Genomic DNA, 18,287 nt, shown 5'->3' with positions numbered 1-18,287 from the left:
TTTTATCGAGGATTGTACTTCTTATTTTATATTACTTATGGATTATATTTCATTTTTATTTTTTTTCTTTTAATATGCCACTGTTTTTTAAAAATATATAAAAACATAAATTTAATATTTCACCTAAAATATACAATTACAGAATTTATACAACACAATTTCACTTAGTGATAATATAAATTTTTTTCCTTCTAAAACTGAACACTATTAATTTTTCCATATTTTGAATACTTTAACAAATTGCACGTTGTCCCACTTTCACTTGTTCCACTTTCTCCCACATTGAAGATGTATGGTATATGTAAGTATCGACTTCTTTGCACTTGCAATACATGGAAATCAATGATTTCACTATTGAAGGTATGTTTCCATCAAAATCCAACTCAACCCATATCACAATATATTTTCATGTTTGTCCTGGGTGCGGACCAGTCACCTAGTTTATTTTTAAATCATATTGTTTGGCTTTACCCAGAAAACAATAAATATATTTGGTTGTTAACCAATTTTTGGGTTAACATATACATGTAGAATTTTAATGGCGTTGTGCTACAAAAGATATTTAATCTTTGAAGAAAAAGTGACCTCTTGACAATATTAGTTTCCAAGAATCTAATATTATCTTCTTTTTAATACTAGGACGTTGGAGACCGAAACCCGTAATATTTCTAGACTAAAAATCACATCATATAATATTTATTTGTACCAGTTATCACTCGAACCAGAGATCTCTGAAACAATGGTCAAGATAGACATATGGTAAAAAGGAACATTTTCACTATAATCTATAACCGAGTAATATCACCGATACACTTTTATGCTCATCCGAACTATATTCTGAAACTTAAACAATATAACTATTTTACAAATATACACATCATTTAACACAAATAAACATTTGATTAGATTACATCTATACTATTAAAGTATAAGGTTTTTTTTGTGAGGTCCCCTTCTCTTTTACAAATATTTACAAAATACGCCACTATCATTTATTGTTAGTAGTATTAATTATTTCATTATTTCTCTATGCAACGTTTTAAAACAATTTCCCAACAATATATGCGGCCAGTAATATCTTGCGATATTCTCATGGTTTTTTACCATTTAAACAATTAAAAATATATTATCCTAACAATCTTAAAGGGATAATTTATTGGGAAGAAAAAATATCTTAAATTATACTTCTACCAGCCAAAAAGATATGCCTAATAAAATACATATATATTCTTATACTCTTAAACCATTTTAACACTATAAACACGATTTACTGTAAGAGGTTAAATTGACACAAGAATCTTTAACATGTTCACCTATCAAAATATGCTAAACTATTCTCATAAGTTAAAAAATATTTCATTTCACATAGGAAAATATCAAAAAGAAATTTAAATAATAATTTTTGTAACAAATTAGAAATTATGACATATAATAAAAGAAAAATCAAGATTTAAAATCCAAAACTATTTAAGGGTCTAACGTGAATAACAAAATAATTTTAATCCAAATAAACTAAACGTAAAACATCAAGTTGTAATAGATTGTCTATAACAAAAAAAAAACGCCAAAAGTTATACGGAATCAACAACATACGAGGAAGAAAATAGTAAAAACTGAAAATCAAACTTCTGAATTACAATACAAAATATATTATCATAACGTAACTAAAAGATCTAAGAAAAAATAAGTCAAAGTTACTTACTGGTTTAACCAGTAATTCAACCAGTTGGCGGGTTTTAGGTTTAAACGGTTTTGTAAGGATTTTATCGAATTTTTAAATAATATTTTTTTAAATATAAACCGAATTACATATCAAGTTACCGGGTTTACCAATTCGACCACGGATTCGGTCAAATTTCAAAACAGTGATATACATCTTCACCGTCTCTTCTTACCATGACAATCTAAAAAGCATATTTTTCTTCGCTTATTTAGCCAGCATTAGGGGTGGGCAAAAAACTCAAACCGAACCGATCCAAACCAAACCAACCGAAGTTAAACCGATCCAAACCAAACCGTGCTCTTTACATAACCCAATTGGTTCATGTTTTACTCAACCCGAATGGTTTGGTTTGGTTTGGGTTCAAACCGAACCAAACCAATAATCTAATATATTTTTATCTATAAATATATATATATATATATATATATATATATATAGAGTTAAAGTTTTGTTTTCCATTTTTTCTTAACTTCCATATATTTAAAAAAAAATCCAAATATGATTCAAATAATCCTAATACCTAAAGATTGTACTGAAAACAAAACCTAAAACCTATAAGCATCTAAATCGTAGCCATGTCGTTTCGCTCATCTTCTCCAATTTTCATTCTCTAAATTATGTAACAAAGTTATTATAGGATCAATAAAAACAAAAAGGTAGATGCTAATAGTCTTTTAGTTAATAGGTTTTGGAATGCTTACAAGTCTTTGTTACGCTAATTAGATTACAAATAGTCTGCTTTTTGCTTATTATGTATTTCTTCCTTTGACGTGGTTAAGAGTTTTGTCATCGAGCTTTAAATGGTTTTTTGTTTCATAGATTTTTAAGGAAAACCAAACTAAATCTAAACCAAACCGAACTAAACCGAACCAAACTAAACCCAAATCGAACCTAAACCAAAGCTACTTTGGTTTTAATTGGGTTGAGTTTTATAAAACCCAAATTAACTAAACCAAACCGAACCCGAAACTAAACCGATATGCCCACCCCTGGCCAGCATATAATGACATCTATCTTAAAACTTACTAAACCCACTATTTTAAAGTAGTACATGTAAAAATGCGAGATAACTAACTTAATATGAGACGTAAAAATAAATACACTTAATTATAGACGTTAAAGATCAAATTTCAAAGTTCATATGTTAATTATATTTGACATCTTATTAAACAGAAAAACGAAAAAGTTATCCCACGCTTTTAAAGCGCGGATTAAAATCTAGTGCAATATTACAAGCCAACCCCATTAATAAAAGGAAAATAATTAAAAAAATTAACCGAAAGAAAAAGAATTAAAACATAACTACACAAAGATTAAAAAATAAATTCAAGGGAGATAAACCCAGCATATGGGAAATAAGAGAGCAATTCAGTCAAAATAGAATTAGTTCTAGAAGGATCAACTGCAGATATGAAGAGGAGTAAAGGTGGATGGGTTACTCATAGGGATTAAGAGAGAGTAGAGGTGGATAGGTATTGTTGGCGTAAATAAAACACCGACCAAACTGAACCGAAATAACTAAAACTGGAAGCGAATCAAAATTTCTAAATATCTGAACGGTTTCAATATTCAAAATATCCATACCAGATTAGAACCAAGCCGAGAGCTGAATAGGTATCAAACATATAAAATACAAATTCTATACGTAAAATATTTATTTATCATAAGTATAGAATGACTAATATATATATAAACTATAAAAAAGTCCGAAAGTATGTGGGAATATTATATTTTATGTATATGTGTATCTATCAATTATGATACTGTAAAAATTATATGGTAGCAAATGAAATTAAAGAAATAAAGGAGAAAATAAATCAATTATAGTAAGAAATATATATAATGTGTTATTGATTATTTTCGTGTGCTATGATTTTTTTTATTAAAAGAAAAGTACACCTTTTTTCTATTAAATTAGAAATACATTTTGAATTTAGAAAGATTTACATTATAGAACATTTCATGATTTTTTTTTATTTCACTCTACTCTAGGACATTTTCTTCTACCAGAACACTTTTGTTTAAATAGCATTTGAGTCTTTAACATTTTCAATTCAACTCCAGCCACAAGGTTGACTAACTGAACCTCGAAAGTGGCAGACTTTTGTTATCAGCCATTGATTTTCCTTATATTTCGACAGCCGCTTGTAGGAACCGGATGTGGACAACACAGATCTTTGTCATTAATAACAGCTGTTTGATCATTATGCTACCTTTTATTTTGGACGTCCCAGATTATTTATAGAGTTATCTTCTTCATTCGGCTTCATCGTCATCTTGCTCAACCTATTTTCACCGATTCCAGCGAAAATAAGAATGCCTTTTAAGCTCGAGTTTGTTAGCTAATACAAATCATTGCCTCGTTTCACTTTAATTAACCTTATCTTATTTTTTTGTTCTTCTAGCTTGCTCCCATGGCGGATCACCGTATGTCTATCGACGACGAATGGAAGACCTCAGGCGAGCTCCTCTGGACATTCTTGATCGACAAAGAGCACCTGTCTAGGATCGTGCCTTTTCGCAGGAGCTTTCCGATACGTTAAATACAGGACAAATGTCCTCAAGGAGTTCTTCAGCAGCACTGATGCTCCTCAAACCGAAGCAGTGAGCTATTGGCCGCCGACCACAAAAGAGCTTGCCACCAGATTCAAATACAGCTTATGGAGAGGAAAGGTAATGTTGTTTGGATATTCTTAGCCTACAGATTCAAATACAGCTTATGGAGAGGAAAACGAGTTCTTAACATAAATGAACATTATTTACATTATGCCTATGCGTGTTAATTTCGCATGATTCGAATGATTTTTTTGTATGGAGTTAGAATGTGTGTTGCACAAGAACTGAGAGTAAAGCTTTGTATTTTGCATTTTATTTGGAACAAAAATGGTAGACTATGAAACGGCAGCGTAACGGTCTTTAGATCTCCGTGGTCTTGTTCTCCATAGTATCGCACGAGGACTCGGGCATAATCTGTACGGTACTTTAGGTGTCGGAATCTCAGGAACCCTGTTTCAGACAAAGCTACATGTCATCATTCAATGTTCTGTAGATATCAAACTGGTATGTGTCTTAAGATTATTTATTTATCAAATCACATAGTTTTAGTTAATATTTAAAAACAATATAATTTAATTTGAAAACAAAAGAGGTTAGGAATCTTACTGTAATCCAGAAATGTCTATTTGAGAAAAGTCAAAATTAGTTAAACTATCTAACGTCACCGTCGTCTGTGAGGTCTTGCATCCCTTAGCTTTTCCCGGCAGCGGCGACTCTTCCGGTGAAGGCTGCTTTATAGCCATTACTTTGCAATTAAAATTTCTAGCTACATCAATCCCACTCACTGCCCATCTACACATCACATTAAACTAAATCATAACTTGTGGGGATTCTAAAATCTTTAGAAATGACCCGTAACTTTCGAAATGATCATAATAGTACCTGTAAAGAAAGCTCTGCTGATGGAGACCAACGAGAAGCGTTGACGCACCAGTTTCTTTCACGACTTCAGCGATCGTTGTTCCATCTTCGTCTCCTTCTCTCACGATTATCTCCGTATTTGTCTGTTAACCACGAAGAGAGCTAATTAAAATTCTCATCAAGAATAAAGAAAATCTTGAGATCAGACTGTTTCATTCACTCACGTTGAAGAAATCGTCGCAGATTTCACGGAAAGAAAGGGCGAGATGGTATCCGTGGCGGCGGAGGAGACGCGCCGCCGTGGATTTCTTCTTGCGGGGAGGAGGAGAAAATACGTGGAGGAGGACTATGACGTCACCGTGACGGAAGAGGTTATGAAGTGCCCACTGTAACGCTGTCCTGGCCGCTTCTTTATCCTCTACAACCACCACGATCCTCTGTACTTCTCCCATTACGATTCTCTCTCTGTCTCTCTCTTCGTCTTTGGTCTGAAAGAAAGATAATTGACTTGGGTTCGGTTTTGTATCGTAATCTTTTGAGTCACTCTCTCTCTTTCCTTTGCGTCTCAATATGTGAATAATGTAGATAATAAGTTAATAAATTAAAGTGGGTCAAATGTCTGTTTGAGTATGAAAGCATGGACCGTGTTTTTGTAATCAGGGTAGAGTGAACGTGCTGCAGCTTTACATTCTTGGGGACAATAACTTTGTTCTAGTCTTATACCACATTGAGCATGGGTTGGAAACCAGGAATCGTGTTCGGTCATTTCACAATTAAGTAAATAGAAACTAATTTTACAATTTAATTATGCATATATTTATCTTTCATACGACTATATGCACATAGAACATCCCATTAAATACTAGTTCTTAAAACCAGGAACCATGTTTAAGTAATTAAAAACTAAATTTGCCATTTCATTTCACATTTTTTTTTTGACTTAGCATTTCACATATTGTTGATTTTGTAAGTTCTTATAATTTTAAACTTTCACGTTATCATTGATCGAAAATAAAAATACTCTCTCTGTTTTTGTTTCTGAATAATTGTCACTTTAACATTTTTTTCTTGTTATATAAGAAGTGTCATTCTACAATTCCAATATAATTTATAATCAATTCCAGTCAAATATTAATTGCAAAATGCATTGATTTTATAAATAAATTTATTTATTTTAAAGACCATTGATTAACTAGTTGTAATTAATGAAAACATAAATACATCTCAATTATTTTTTTTGATATGTGTAAAAATATCTAAGTGATATTCTTTATGAAACAAAGGAAATATGATTTACAGTTAGATACATTAAAAGCTTACAAAGATTTTATTTTTATGGTCGTGTTTATGGTGCTAAACCCGCATCTACTAAAGTAGGATCACAAGTTCACAACTGAATTAGGGTGGAAAAGACAAGCACAAGTAGATCCCTGGTAGGGTATTAAAGCAGCTGCAAACAGATATAAACAAGAATTTAAACACCTATTTAATACATTAAAAGTTTAAGAAACACAAATGTGTTAGCATCAGGTTTGCATAGTCCATAAACTTGAGCCATGAATCCGGGGATGGTCCACATAATTACTTAATTTGAAAAGTATTCATAAATTATTATTGTTTTAGAAAAGTTTTGATATAAAAATAATTAAAATGAAGATAGTGGGACATGACGGAAGGAAATGGTTGTATATCAGGGATCTACTTGCGCTTGTCTTTTCCATCCTAATTCAGGAAATATCCGCACACTTGAGTTTCAAAGTTCTGTAATCTAGTAGGAAAAATAATCTTTTGGAAAAACCAAAGGCAATTCTCTCGAATATATTTTTTTAAGTTTTATCGCATAAATAGACTTCAAAAACTAAAATGACTTAAACTAACATTTTTTATTTTGAAATTTTTAAAACTTTTTTTATTTTTTATTTTTTAAAATTTGAAATCCATCCCCAAAACCCTACTGCTCAATTTTAAACCCTAAACCGTGCCCCTTGACTCTAAACTCCACCCTTTAACTCTAAACTCTAATGTCTAGATTAATTAATCTTAGGGGTATAAGTGTATATTTACTTTTTTTGATAAAACATTTAAATCTATTTTGGTCATTTTTATTTTTAAGGTTTATATTTGTGACAAAAACTTTTTTTTTTAGGTATTATAAGGAATTTCTCAAAACCAAATAATAAATTTTTTTTTTTTGTCACCGAAGATATGATAACTTATATCTATTGTACCTTGAAAGGAGTCTCCCAATCAACTATGTTCACTCGAGTTATTGAAGAACACTAAACTAGGGTGATTAGTGTAACAACCGAACCAACACCATAATATTAAACCGAACTAAAAGGTGATCCGAAACTGTTTCTTTTTTTATGTTATGCACCTGAACTTTCTCAGGGATCATTGCAACCCAAAATTGATACTAGACTTACAAGAGCAATGTTACGAATGAAGTTATGAGTGTATCTACACATGATTTTAAGCTCCAGGAATTTCAAATGGGTTAGACAACATAGGTTTTAATTTTTGAGAAATCAACAAATAACTCAGAACAACATGAATGTTAACAGTTTTTCAAGTTTTACATTGCACTCAAGTCTTTTCAGTAACAAAATCTTCTGTGCCTCAGCGAGAAGTCATGCATAAAGTTCCGAACAGATATTAAAGGATCATCTACCTGACAACAAAAACATCACATAAAGAACCATCAAAGACGTTGCAACTGATGAAATAACAATAACTTGCAGGTATAGAAATGTATATAGTTCTTGTTCTTTACAATTTGATCAGTTATCTCATGCTCGGAACGAATCCAAAAAGATCAAATCAACGAGAAGTCATGCATAATGGAATCGTGGAGTATTATCTGATCCTGCTATTTTTTGCTACAAAAGGGGGGTTTTATATGATCTCATGTCGAGAAAAAATGAGAATGGTCGGAGGTAAGTTATATCTATCCATCCTAACACTAGAAAAAAACGAATTACTGTGCCTAAGAAAAATGGAAAATAATGTGTTACCTTGAGAACGGAAGAGGGTGATAGTGGAGTCTGACAAGATCCCTTATGGCGTTGTAATGCAGATAGAGTCTGCCTCCATCCAGGGCCTTTTCTACTCGTCGACCAGATCCAGGGACAAAAATGCCTATGCTGCTTAACTGGATCAAACTCCATCTGTTTGTTTGACCTTACCTGTATCTCCACAACGAAAGATCTCTAAGCACAATGCTACAGAATTCTACTGATGAGCTTTGAGCTTTGTTCATTAGTTTGGATAACAAACAGTGTTTGTAATCTAAGAAATTTGTATCTGCAATGGTACTCTTAAGCAATTTACCTGGAGTTGAATCCTTCAGTTTGTTGTTTTCAGGAAGATTTCATCTTACTACCATCAGTTTTTTGTCTTTGGTTTGTGCTGTGGTATAAATGTCTAAATCAGTTGAGTTTCCTACTCCATCAGCCTTTTCTCTTACATCAACCATTCATGTCTTGATCGCAATTTTCTGTAACACCACCGTTGTTGTCTGCTGTTTTACACTGTTGATCCTGAATAGAACTGCCAGTCCCATGATCACGATCTCTAGAGTAAGAAGCAAACCGTACCCTGTTGCTTTGACCAGAAGACGGGGCTGAGAAGTAAAGATGTAATCATTCAACCACCCTCTCCTAGCACAAGTCAAAGCACTGATAACTTACCATCACACACACACAAGGAAAAAACATAAATGGGTGCAAACTGTTTGTTGGAGTTCTGTGTCTGTTCAGTTTCGTTGTTATCAAGTTTGAAAAGCTGCTAACCATTGTTTTTGTTAAAGGGCAAAAGGAGCAGACCTGGGGTTTGGCAAACCAAGTCATGGACTTGAAAGTAGCAAGCTCTCCCTACAGAAACAAAAGAGATATGAATCAAGTAAAGCAATGGTCCTGGTGCTAATGCAATGTCATAAAAATAAAGACAATTCACAGCCTCTGATGCAACATGAAAATACAGGATTACAGATTCCATTAAGAAATATACAAACCTCAATCAGCTAAATAGAATTCAGATTCAACCACTGCAAGATCTCGAATCGATCCATGAAAAAGTGTTTTGCGTAGATGTGGACACAGAGCTAAACAGATGACAAAGAAAAGTTAATAATTATACACTAGCATGTCTATGAGTGTTTGCATCTAGCAAAATTCGGTTGAGGCTACAAAAGAGAGCTTTAGTACATACATTACCAAAGAGAGCATGATGTAAAAGAGACTGTTAATCATCAGGATAGCTGAGGTGCATGGTGAGAATGACAGATTATGGTTTTGTGGATGTCCAGACATGTGAGGGGCAAGATCACTATGTGTGTATTGCTTGGGTATTGTGGACAGATGGGGTGTGTGGATGTGGTTGTCTTGAACTTGCGAGGAGTGGATGGTGGTGTTGTGGACAAGGGACACATGTGGATGTTGTTACCAGCAAAAAGCAAGGGGGTTGGGGAAGTGGATGTGGAGGCTGCTGTTATGGGTGATGTGGACAGGAGAGCTGGGGTTGAGGTCGGGAGACATGTAGTATTGAGTGGCGTAATCCAGGGTAATCTTCTTCCTCCATGGAGGCTGGGATCTGAGACACATTTTTGATTTTAAGCTGGTTAGTTCTGATTTGAAGTCCCTGAAAATTAAATTTCATACATAAACTATAGCTTAAATCCTTTAAAATATAGATCCAAAAAACACAATCAAGATCAACTCATTGTTCTTGTTACTTGTAAATCTAAAGGAACACACTTTGGTATAGCAAAAGTGATGTGTTGTGATTTTGCATAGTTTTAGCTTTGTTATTTCATATATATTCATGCATTAACCTTACATTTATTTGCATTTAGAGTCTATTGCATGTACATTTGCATCTTGTAGGTGTTGGATGAATTTTTTGGAGTTTTGGAGGTGATTAGAGCACAAAAGGAGCTTTCGAGGAGTCTTGAACCGAACGTGTGAAAGACAAGGATGGATGAAGGCTTAAAGATATCTTTTGAAACTTGTCTTTTGGGAAGACATGGTAAATTGAGTTAGCTTTACAATGGAGGTGGTTTCGAGTCGTTTGGAGCTGTATTGAGGGATTTATGATCAAAATGCTACACACATATCAGTATGACATTCCTGGCGGCCACCCTAGCAACATCAACAATAGCCTTCGAATTTTAAGCCTTTAGACTATTTTTATTCACTTAAAACCTATAAAACTCATTACTATTCATTATTCTTCTTATTTTTGGTATTCTAAAGGTGTGTGCAACATGGAGAAAGTGAAGAAAACTTTAATGAGTGAGTTTTATCTCTTTAAAGCTTGCAACATGGGGGATGGGTTGTCTATCATGAGTTTGGTGGCTCTTTTGGCCTAACTTTCTCTACCTTTTTTGAAGAGGCAAGACTACTTTGGCCATATGAAGGGGCAAAAGGTGTTCTATAATGGAAGAAAGTGGAGAATAACTTTTATGAGTGTGTTTTATGCTTTATGCTTTCACATGATGGATGTGTTGTCTTCCTCCTTCCCCTTGCAGTCTCTTTTATAGCCTAAGTAAAGGAGGATGACAACACATCCATCATGTGAAAGCATAAAGCATAAAACACACTCATAAAAGTTATTCTCCACTTTCTTCCATTATAGAACACCTTTTGCCCCTTCATATGGCCAAAGTAGTCTTGCCTCTTCGGAAAAGGTAGAGAAAGTTAGGCCAAAAGAGCCACCAAACTCATGATAGACAACCCATCCCCCATGTTGCAAGCTTTAAAGAGATAAAACTCACTCATTAAAGTTTTCTCCACTTTCTCCATGTTGCACACACCTTTAGAATACCAAAAATAAGAAGAATAATGAATAGTAATGAGTTTTATAGGTTTTATGTGAATAAAAATGAGTCTAAAGGCTTAAAATTCGAAGGCTATTGTTGATGCTGCTAGGGTGGCCACTAGGAATGTCATACTGATATGTGTGTAGTATTTTGATCATAAATCCCTCAATACAGCTCCAAACGACTTGAAACCACCTCCATTGTAAAGCTAACTCAATTTACCATGTCTTCCCAAAAGACAAGTTTCAAAAGATATCTTTAAGACCTTCATCCATGCTTGTCTTTCACACGTTCGGTTCAAGACTCCTCGAGAGCTCCTTTTGTGCTCTAATCACCTCCAAAACTCCAAACAATTCATCCAACACCTACAAGATGCAAATGTACATGCAATAGACTCTAAATGCAAATAAATGTAAGGTTAATGCATGAATATATATGAAATAACAAAGCTAAAACTATGCAAAATCACAACACATCAACTCCCCCACACTAGTCCTTTACTTGTCCTTAAGTAAACTTTCAAGAACATAGGAAGTGATGTTTCAATACACAAATGGAAATTCATGACCTTAAGAAACTCTTCAATGCCATTGTTGTGATATCCTTACAAAATCATACCAAATAGCAAGAGCAAGATGTTTTTATTAGCTCTAACTTCTCTAGGCCTATCAATTCCTTTGCTCTTTTAACTCATTATCATGAATCTTCAAATCAACCAACTCTCACATTCAATAAGAAATATCATAAGTGAATTCTCGCAAATTGCCAATTGGTCTAAATCATTTGGTTTGGTGAGAAAAAATGGCTTAATGTGAAGAATGAGAAGGGTCCAAATACATTTTGCAATGGTGACTTACACTCAAGAATAGGAGCTTGATCATTATGCAAAATTTATCTAAGAAAAGGAGCAATTAATGCATACATAAATCGGTTCTCATCATTGTACCCTTTTCCTAGACAATTTTTAAGTTCTACCCTTTCTTTTCTTCATCTCAAATCCCAAATATACACCCATTTTCATCTCTTACCCAATGAACACTCTTTTATTTTCTTTTCTTTGTCTTAACAACTATGTATCTTAGCTCAAAAATTTGTTATCCCCATTCTCTTATTTTTTTTTTCTTCTTTTCTTTTTGGGGTTTTTATTGACACAATCTGAGCTATCTTCCTTTTTTTTTTTGTTCCTAGTTGTTTTAGACACACTTTTTGATTCATTTCCTTTACATAATCTTTCCCAATTCAATCCCCAAGATCAAAAGAATTAAAGCACATCATTCCAACCACCATCCTAGATGCTAGCCCAAAAGAGGTCCTAATGCTAGCAAGAGATGAGAACAAATCAATGTCGCTCCTAATACTCTCAAGATTTTGCACATGACAAGCTTTCACAAAAAGACCTCACTCAACAATTAATGATGGTTTGAAAGAAGGGAAGGGTTTAGGGTATGGACTACCACTTGAGTTGTCAAAAAGATTGGTAAAATGGTTTATACAAGCTCAAGTGTGTGTAAAGCCATGATTTAGTACTCAAGAGACCATAAGCAAGAAGCATTAAGTTCATTTAAGTCAATTAAGATCGGAGTTGGTTTCAAAGAGTAAGATTCAATGAGTCTTAAGAGGAGTTTTCAAGGCTCGAAGTCTACAAGAAATTCAGAATAAGCTCAAGCTACTTATTATGATTCAAAAGGGTATCAACAATGAGTTCATTGCATGAGTTGTAGGGATTTTACCTATGCATTATATATGATCTAGACTCAAACCTAAAGATGCAAATGATATAACTAAATGTTTTTTTTTGTAATTTTTGGAGTTTTGCAAATTTTTATGGATTTTCTATGCAAATGGATATGCAATGCTTATGACAAGTAAACAAAACAGAAAACATGTGAGATAAGTAGACTCTCCCCCCCACACTTACTTCACACAGTCTCTTGTGTGAGAGCAAGGTGAAAGAAGAGGTCTAGAAGAAACAAACATGAAAACTATATATTTACAATGGTTGTAGAGACACTTAGCTTGGAGTTGCTAGATGGAGTTGAATAATTTTAACACTTGTAGCTTTGCTGGATGGCCATCTTTCTTCTTTGATTAAGTGGAGAATCACATGAAAATTTTAAACACACTTATCAAACACACAAAAGAAAAACCACACAAGTAAACAGTAATATATATAGGGATAGATGTGGGACTTCCTCCCAAGTGAGCTTGTTTTAAGTCTCTAGCTTGACTACCCCTTTTTGGTTTAGGCTGGTTTGGGATCGGAAAGTGGAACCGAGGTTCCTTCCTTCTCAGGTGTGGCCGCCATGTACAGCTTGACTCTTTGCCCATTCACTGTAAAGTCCCCACCGGTCTTGTTCTAAAGCACAATTGCTCCATATGGCCTCACTTCTTTGATCTTGAAAGGGCCGGACCATCTTGACTTAAGTTTTCCAGGGAACAACTTCAATCGAGAGTTGAAGAGCAACACTTGATCTCCAATGTTGAACTCCCTCTTCAGGATCTTCTTGTCATGGAATGCCTTGGTCTTTTCTTTGTAAATCCTTGAGTTCTCAAAAGCATCAAGTCGAATCTCATCAAGCTCATGGAGTTAGAAAATTCTTTTCTCTTTGGCACTCTTGATGTCAAAGTTCAGCATTTTAACAGCCCATAGTGCCTTGTACTCAAGCTCCACTGGCAGATGGCAAGCTTTCCCATAGACAAGATTGAAGGGAGTGGTTCCCAAGGGTGTCTTGAAAGCAGTCCTATAGGCCCAAAGTGCATCATCAAGCTTTGTAGACCAATCCTTCCTTGTTGTCCCCACAGTCTTCTCCAAAATGGACTTTATCTCCCTGTTGGAAATCTCAACTTGGCCACTTGTTTGGGGATGATAAGCAGTTGCCACCTTGTGCTTGACACCATTCTTCTTAAGAAGGTTCTCAAAAAGTTTGTTGATGAAGTGGGTGCCTCCATCACTGATCACAACTCTTGGGACTCCAAACCTTGGGAAGATAATGCTCTTGAACATCTTGAGGACAACCTTAGCATCATTGGTTGGGCTGGCTATAGCTTCCACCCATTTGGAGACATAATCCACAGCAACAAGAATGTATTCATTACCATAGGAAGATGAGAATGGTCCCATGAAGTCAATGCCCCACACATCAAACACTTCCACCTCCAAGATAGGATTTTGAGGCATCTCATTTCTCTTGGTGATGTTCCCTCTCCTTTGGCTTGGGTCACACCTTGACACAAACTCTTGTGTGTCTTTGAACATATGGGGCCACCAAAATCCTGCTTGTAGCACCTTGGAGACAGTCTTGAAGGTGGCAAAGTGACCTCCATAGGCTGGTCCATGGCAGTGTGTGAGGATTCCTTCCACCTCCTCTTGAGCTACTACTCTTCTATAGATTTGATCTTTGCAAAGAGTGTAGAGGTAAGGCTCGTCCCAGTAGTATCTCTTCACATCCTTGAAGAACTTCTTCCTTGCATAGCCTGTCAGATTCAATGGTTCCCTTCCACATGCCAAGTAGTTCACTAGATCAGCATACCATGGGCCTGTTTCATCAATTGCCTTCATTTCTTCAATCTTCCTTCCAGTCTCACAAGCTGTGACCATTGCTTCTGTAGCCATAATCTGCTCTTCATGGAGTCCCTCATCAATAGGAATCCCACACTCCACTCTTAATCTTGAAAGGTGATCAGCTACACCATTCTCCACTCATGGCTTGTCCTTGATTTTGAGATCAAACTCTTGTAGTATTAATATCCATCTGAGCAGCCTTGGCTTGGCATCCTTCTTGGCTAGTAGATGTCGCAGTGCAGCATGGTCAGTGTAGACAATGACCTTAGACCCTACCAGGTAGCTCCTGAACTTCTCGAAGGCATAGACAATTGCCAACAGCTCCTTCTCAGTTGTGTCATACTTCATTTGGGCATCATCAAGTGTTCTACTAGCATAGTAGATCACATGTGTCTTCTTGTCCTTCTTTTGCCCCAAGACTGCCCCCACAGCATAGTCACTGGCGTCGCACATGATTTCGAAGGGTAGACTCCAATCTGGTGGTTGAACTATTGGGGCACTGGTGAGCTCCTCCTTCAGCTTCTTAAAGGCTTCTAGGCATTTTTCATCAAAGTTGAAGATGATCTCTTTGCACAACAGCTTGGTCAATGGTCTAGCTATTTTGGAGAAGTCTTTGATGAACCTTCTGTAGAAACCAGCATGGCCAAGGAAGCTTCTAATGTCTTTCACTGTTTTTGGTGGAGCCAACCTCGCCATCACCTCAATCTTGGCTTGGTCCACTTCAATGCCTCTCTCTGAAATCTTGTGCCCAAGCACAATCCCTTCTTTAACCATGAAGTGGCACTTCTCCCAATTCAGCACAAGGTTGGTATCTTCACATCTCTGTATGACCCTGCACAAATTTGACAAACAAGCAGAAAAAGAGGATCCGTAGACAGAGAAATCATCCATGAATACCTCCACTACATCCTCAATGAGATCTGAGAAGATAGACATCATGCACCTTTGAAAGGTTGCTGGAGCATTACATAACCCAAATGACATCCTTCGATAGGCGAAGGTACCATAGGGGCATGTGAAAGTTGTCTTCTCTTGATCATTGGGATGTATTGGGATTTGGAAGAACCCTGAATACCCATCAAGAAAGCAATAATATGGATGTTTTGCAAGCCTCTCAATCATTTGGTCAATGAATGGCAATGAAAAGTGATCCTTCCTAGAGGCTGAGTTAAGTTTTCTATAATCAATACACATCCTATGCCCTATTACAGTTCTAGTGGGTATCAATTCATCATTTTCATTTCTAACCACAGTAATACCACCTTTCTTTGGGACTACATGCACAGGTGATACCCAATTACTATCTGAGATAGGATATATAACATCAGCATCTAAAAGTTTGATAATCTCTTTCTTAATAACTTCTTTCAGGTTGGGGTTCAACCTTCTTTGATGCTCTATAGAACTCATTGATTCATTTTCAAGATGTATCCTATGTGTGCACAATGAGGGTGATATCCCTTTAATATCATCCAATGAGTACCCTATTGCCTTTCTGTATTTTCTAAGTTCTTTCAAGAGTGCATGCAATTCAATTTCATCGAGTTCACTACTCACTATGACATGATATGTGTTATTGGATCCAAGAAAAGCATACCTGCCCCTTGGGGAGTGGCTTGAGGTCGACCTTGGGAGCCTTGAGTTCACTCCAATCATCCTCTTGAGATTCGGCTTGGACAGCGACCGTGGCGACATGTTGATCTGTTTGTGGCAGTTCCAGGAACCTGCCTTCATCGACTAACTCTTCACGGGAATTGAGCAGCTTCTCATACTCCAAGCTCACTCCATCTTTAATGAGCCGAGCTTCTTTGTTTATGGTGAGAGCATGTTGTAGGGAGTCATCCAGTGCCAACTCTTCTAGGTACTCATCAGCAAGGGCTTCCATCTCATCGATGTAGAACATCTGCCCTTCAATGGTGGGTTTCTTCATTACCTCCTTGATGTCAAAGTGAAGAGTGTTTCCTTTCCCAAGATGGAGATCAATCTTGCCACGTCTTACATTCACCATAGCTCCAGCAGTTGCAAGGAAAGGTCTTCCAAAGATCAAAGGATCTCTAGGCTCTTCATCCATCTCTAGCACCACAAAATCAGTAGGGATCTCATAGTTCCCAATCATCACAGGGAGATCTTCCAAGATGCCAATGGGGAGCTTTACAGAGCGGTCAGCCAGCACTAGAGAGATCCTACACTTCTTGTACTGAGTAAACCCAAGCTTCTTGGCAATAGACAAAGGCATGAGGCTAACACTTGCTCCTAGATCACATAGACACCTCTCAAATGTCAAAGGTCCAATAGCACATGGCAAAGTGAAGCTGCCTGGGTCTTGTAGCTTCCTTGGGACTGTCAATCTCAGAATGATGGCACTGCACTCATGAGTAAGCACCACCATCCCTTCCATTTCTTTCTTCTTCTGTGCCACAACATCTTTCAAGAATTTACTGTACTGAGGAACCAACATGAAAGCATCAATAATAGGCATAGTAACATGAACCTCTCTCATCTGCTTCTCAAACAATGCTTTGTACTTCTCCAAAAGCTGTCTCTTGAATCTTCCAGGAAAAGGAAGCTTGGGCTCATATGGAGGAGGAGTGACTGAAGCTTCCTTTGATGAAGTGGCAGCTTCATTCTTGCTCACAACTTTCTTCTCTTCTCCAATCTTTCTCTTTCCCTTGGCATCAACTATCTTCTCCAAGATCTCTTCATTAATCTTTTCATCAATATGGCCACATCATCATCTACATTGATGACAACCTCCCCACCTTGCTTCTCATTATCCTTAATGAGAACTCTAGGAGGCAACTCTCTACCACTCCTAAGTGTGATTGCTTTCATTGTTTCTTTGGGGTTTTGCTCAGCCTTTCCAGGAGTGAACCTTGTTGGCGATTTTGACTTGAACTCATGGAGGCAAACTGATTTTCCAAACCCTTGAACTTGCTGTTGAGATCATTGTAGTTTCCATCAATCCTGTTCTGGATATTCTTCAGCTCATACCCAATGTGCTTCTCACTTCTAGTTTGAGATTCCAAGATGTGTCTCAACATAGTCTCAGTACTACTTTCTTGTGGAGCAGAAGTAGAAGATCCAGCTTGGGCTTGTGTAGACTGATTCCCTTTGTTGGTAAAGCCCGGTGGGAAGTTTGTATTGCCTTGATAACCTCCTTGTTGATTATTGTAAACTGGTTTTTGCTGGTAGTTGCCTTGGTATTGAGGTTTGTTTTGGAAGTTTCCTTGGCCCCTTTGTTGGTATTGGTATGGAGCTTGATCTTTAGGTTGGTATTGGTAGCTTCCTTGTTCTCTTTGTTGGTATTGGTAGGTTGGTTCTTTCTTGAACCAAGTACCATTAGCATTGATGTAAGACACGTCTTGTTGTCCTTCCAAACCTTCAACTTCATTGATAAATCCTGGTTCTCCTCGGGCTTGTTCACCAACATAATTAATTTGTGAATGGTAGTTCTTTCTTTGTTGAAGAAGATCAATTTTGTCTTGTAGGGATTTGATGTCTTTCCTAGTGAAATGGTCATCACTGCCCTCCACCACGGTTATGCCTATCAAATCATCATTGTACACCGAATCACTCTTTGCCATATTCTCTACCAGCTCCATTGCATCTTCTTCAGTTTCTCCCCAAGTAGGATCCATTGCTAGCCGTATCAAGCCTGCTTCTGTGGTTGGGTAGGAGTCCTCTATAGAATGTGCTGAGCAAATTCTCATTTGTGAAACCATGGTGAGGGCATTTTGATAAGTACCCTTTGAATCTTTCCCAAGCTA

At 36.3% G+C, this 18,287-nt stretch overlaps 1 protein-coding gene and 1 long non-coding RNA gene across 2 annotated transcripts; both read right to left on the bottom strand.

The window, feature by feature from the left end:
- Positions 1 to 4,445: 4,445 nt before the first annotated feature.
- On the bottom strand, positions 4,446 to 5,815 carry LOC125597707. Its single transcript, XM_048772277.1, has 4 exons — positions 5,365 to 5,815; positions 5,162 to 5,283; positions 4,886 to 5,071; positions 4,446 to 4,729 (listed from the first exon to the last, which is right to left on the bottom strand). Exons 1-4 carry the CDS (start codon positions 5,590 to 5,592, stop codon positions 4,615 to 4,617), a joined length of 651 nt encoding a protein of 216 aa, XP_048628234.1. The 5' UTR covers positions 5,593 to 5,815; the 3' UTR covers positions 4,446 to 4,614.
- A 1,667-nt stretch (positions 5,816 to 7,482) lies between these two features.
- Positions 7,483 to 13,099, bottom strand: LOC125597711. The gene is made up of 7 exons (XR_007331914.1): positions 11,091 to 13,099; positions 9,350 to 10,952; positions 9,153 to 9,242; positions 8,965 to 9,012; positions 8,471 to 8,799; positions 8,155 to 8,331; positions 7,483 to 7,811 (listed from the first exon to the last, which is right to left on the bottom strand). It is a non-coding gene; the product is annotated as an uncharacterized LOC125597711 (long non-coding RNA).
- Positions 13,100 to 18,287: the final 5,188 nt, after the last annotated feature.

This window comes from Brassica napus, unplaced genomic scaffold (assembly GCF_020379485.1).
Source record: "Brassica napus cultivar Da-Ae unplaced genomic scaffold, Da-Ae ScsIHWf_151;HRSCAF=270, whole genome shotgun sequence".
Lineage (NCBI taxonomy): Eukaryota > Viridiplantae > Streptophyta > Magnoliopsida > Brassicales > Brassicaceae > Brassica > Brassica napus.
Note: the sequence above shows the minus strand (reverse complement) of the source record. Positions and strands in the feature narration are given on the sequence as shown.

Coding starts and splice junctions, on each gene's coding strand:
- LOC125597707 (XM_048772277.1), bottom strand. CDS start 5,592: ATGGGAGAAGTACAGAGGATCGTGGTGGTTGTAGAGGATAAAGAAGCG. Junction 5,284..5,364: donor TCTGCGACGATTTCTTCAAC/GTGAGTGAATGA, acceptor CGTGGTTAACAG/ACAAATACGGAGATAATCGT. Junction 4,730..4,885: donor ATAGACATTTCTGGATTACA/GTAAGATTCCTA, acceptor TGTCTGAAACAG/GGTTCCTGAGATTCCGACAC.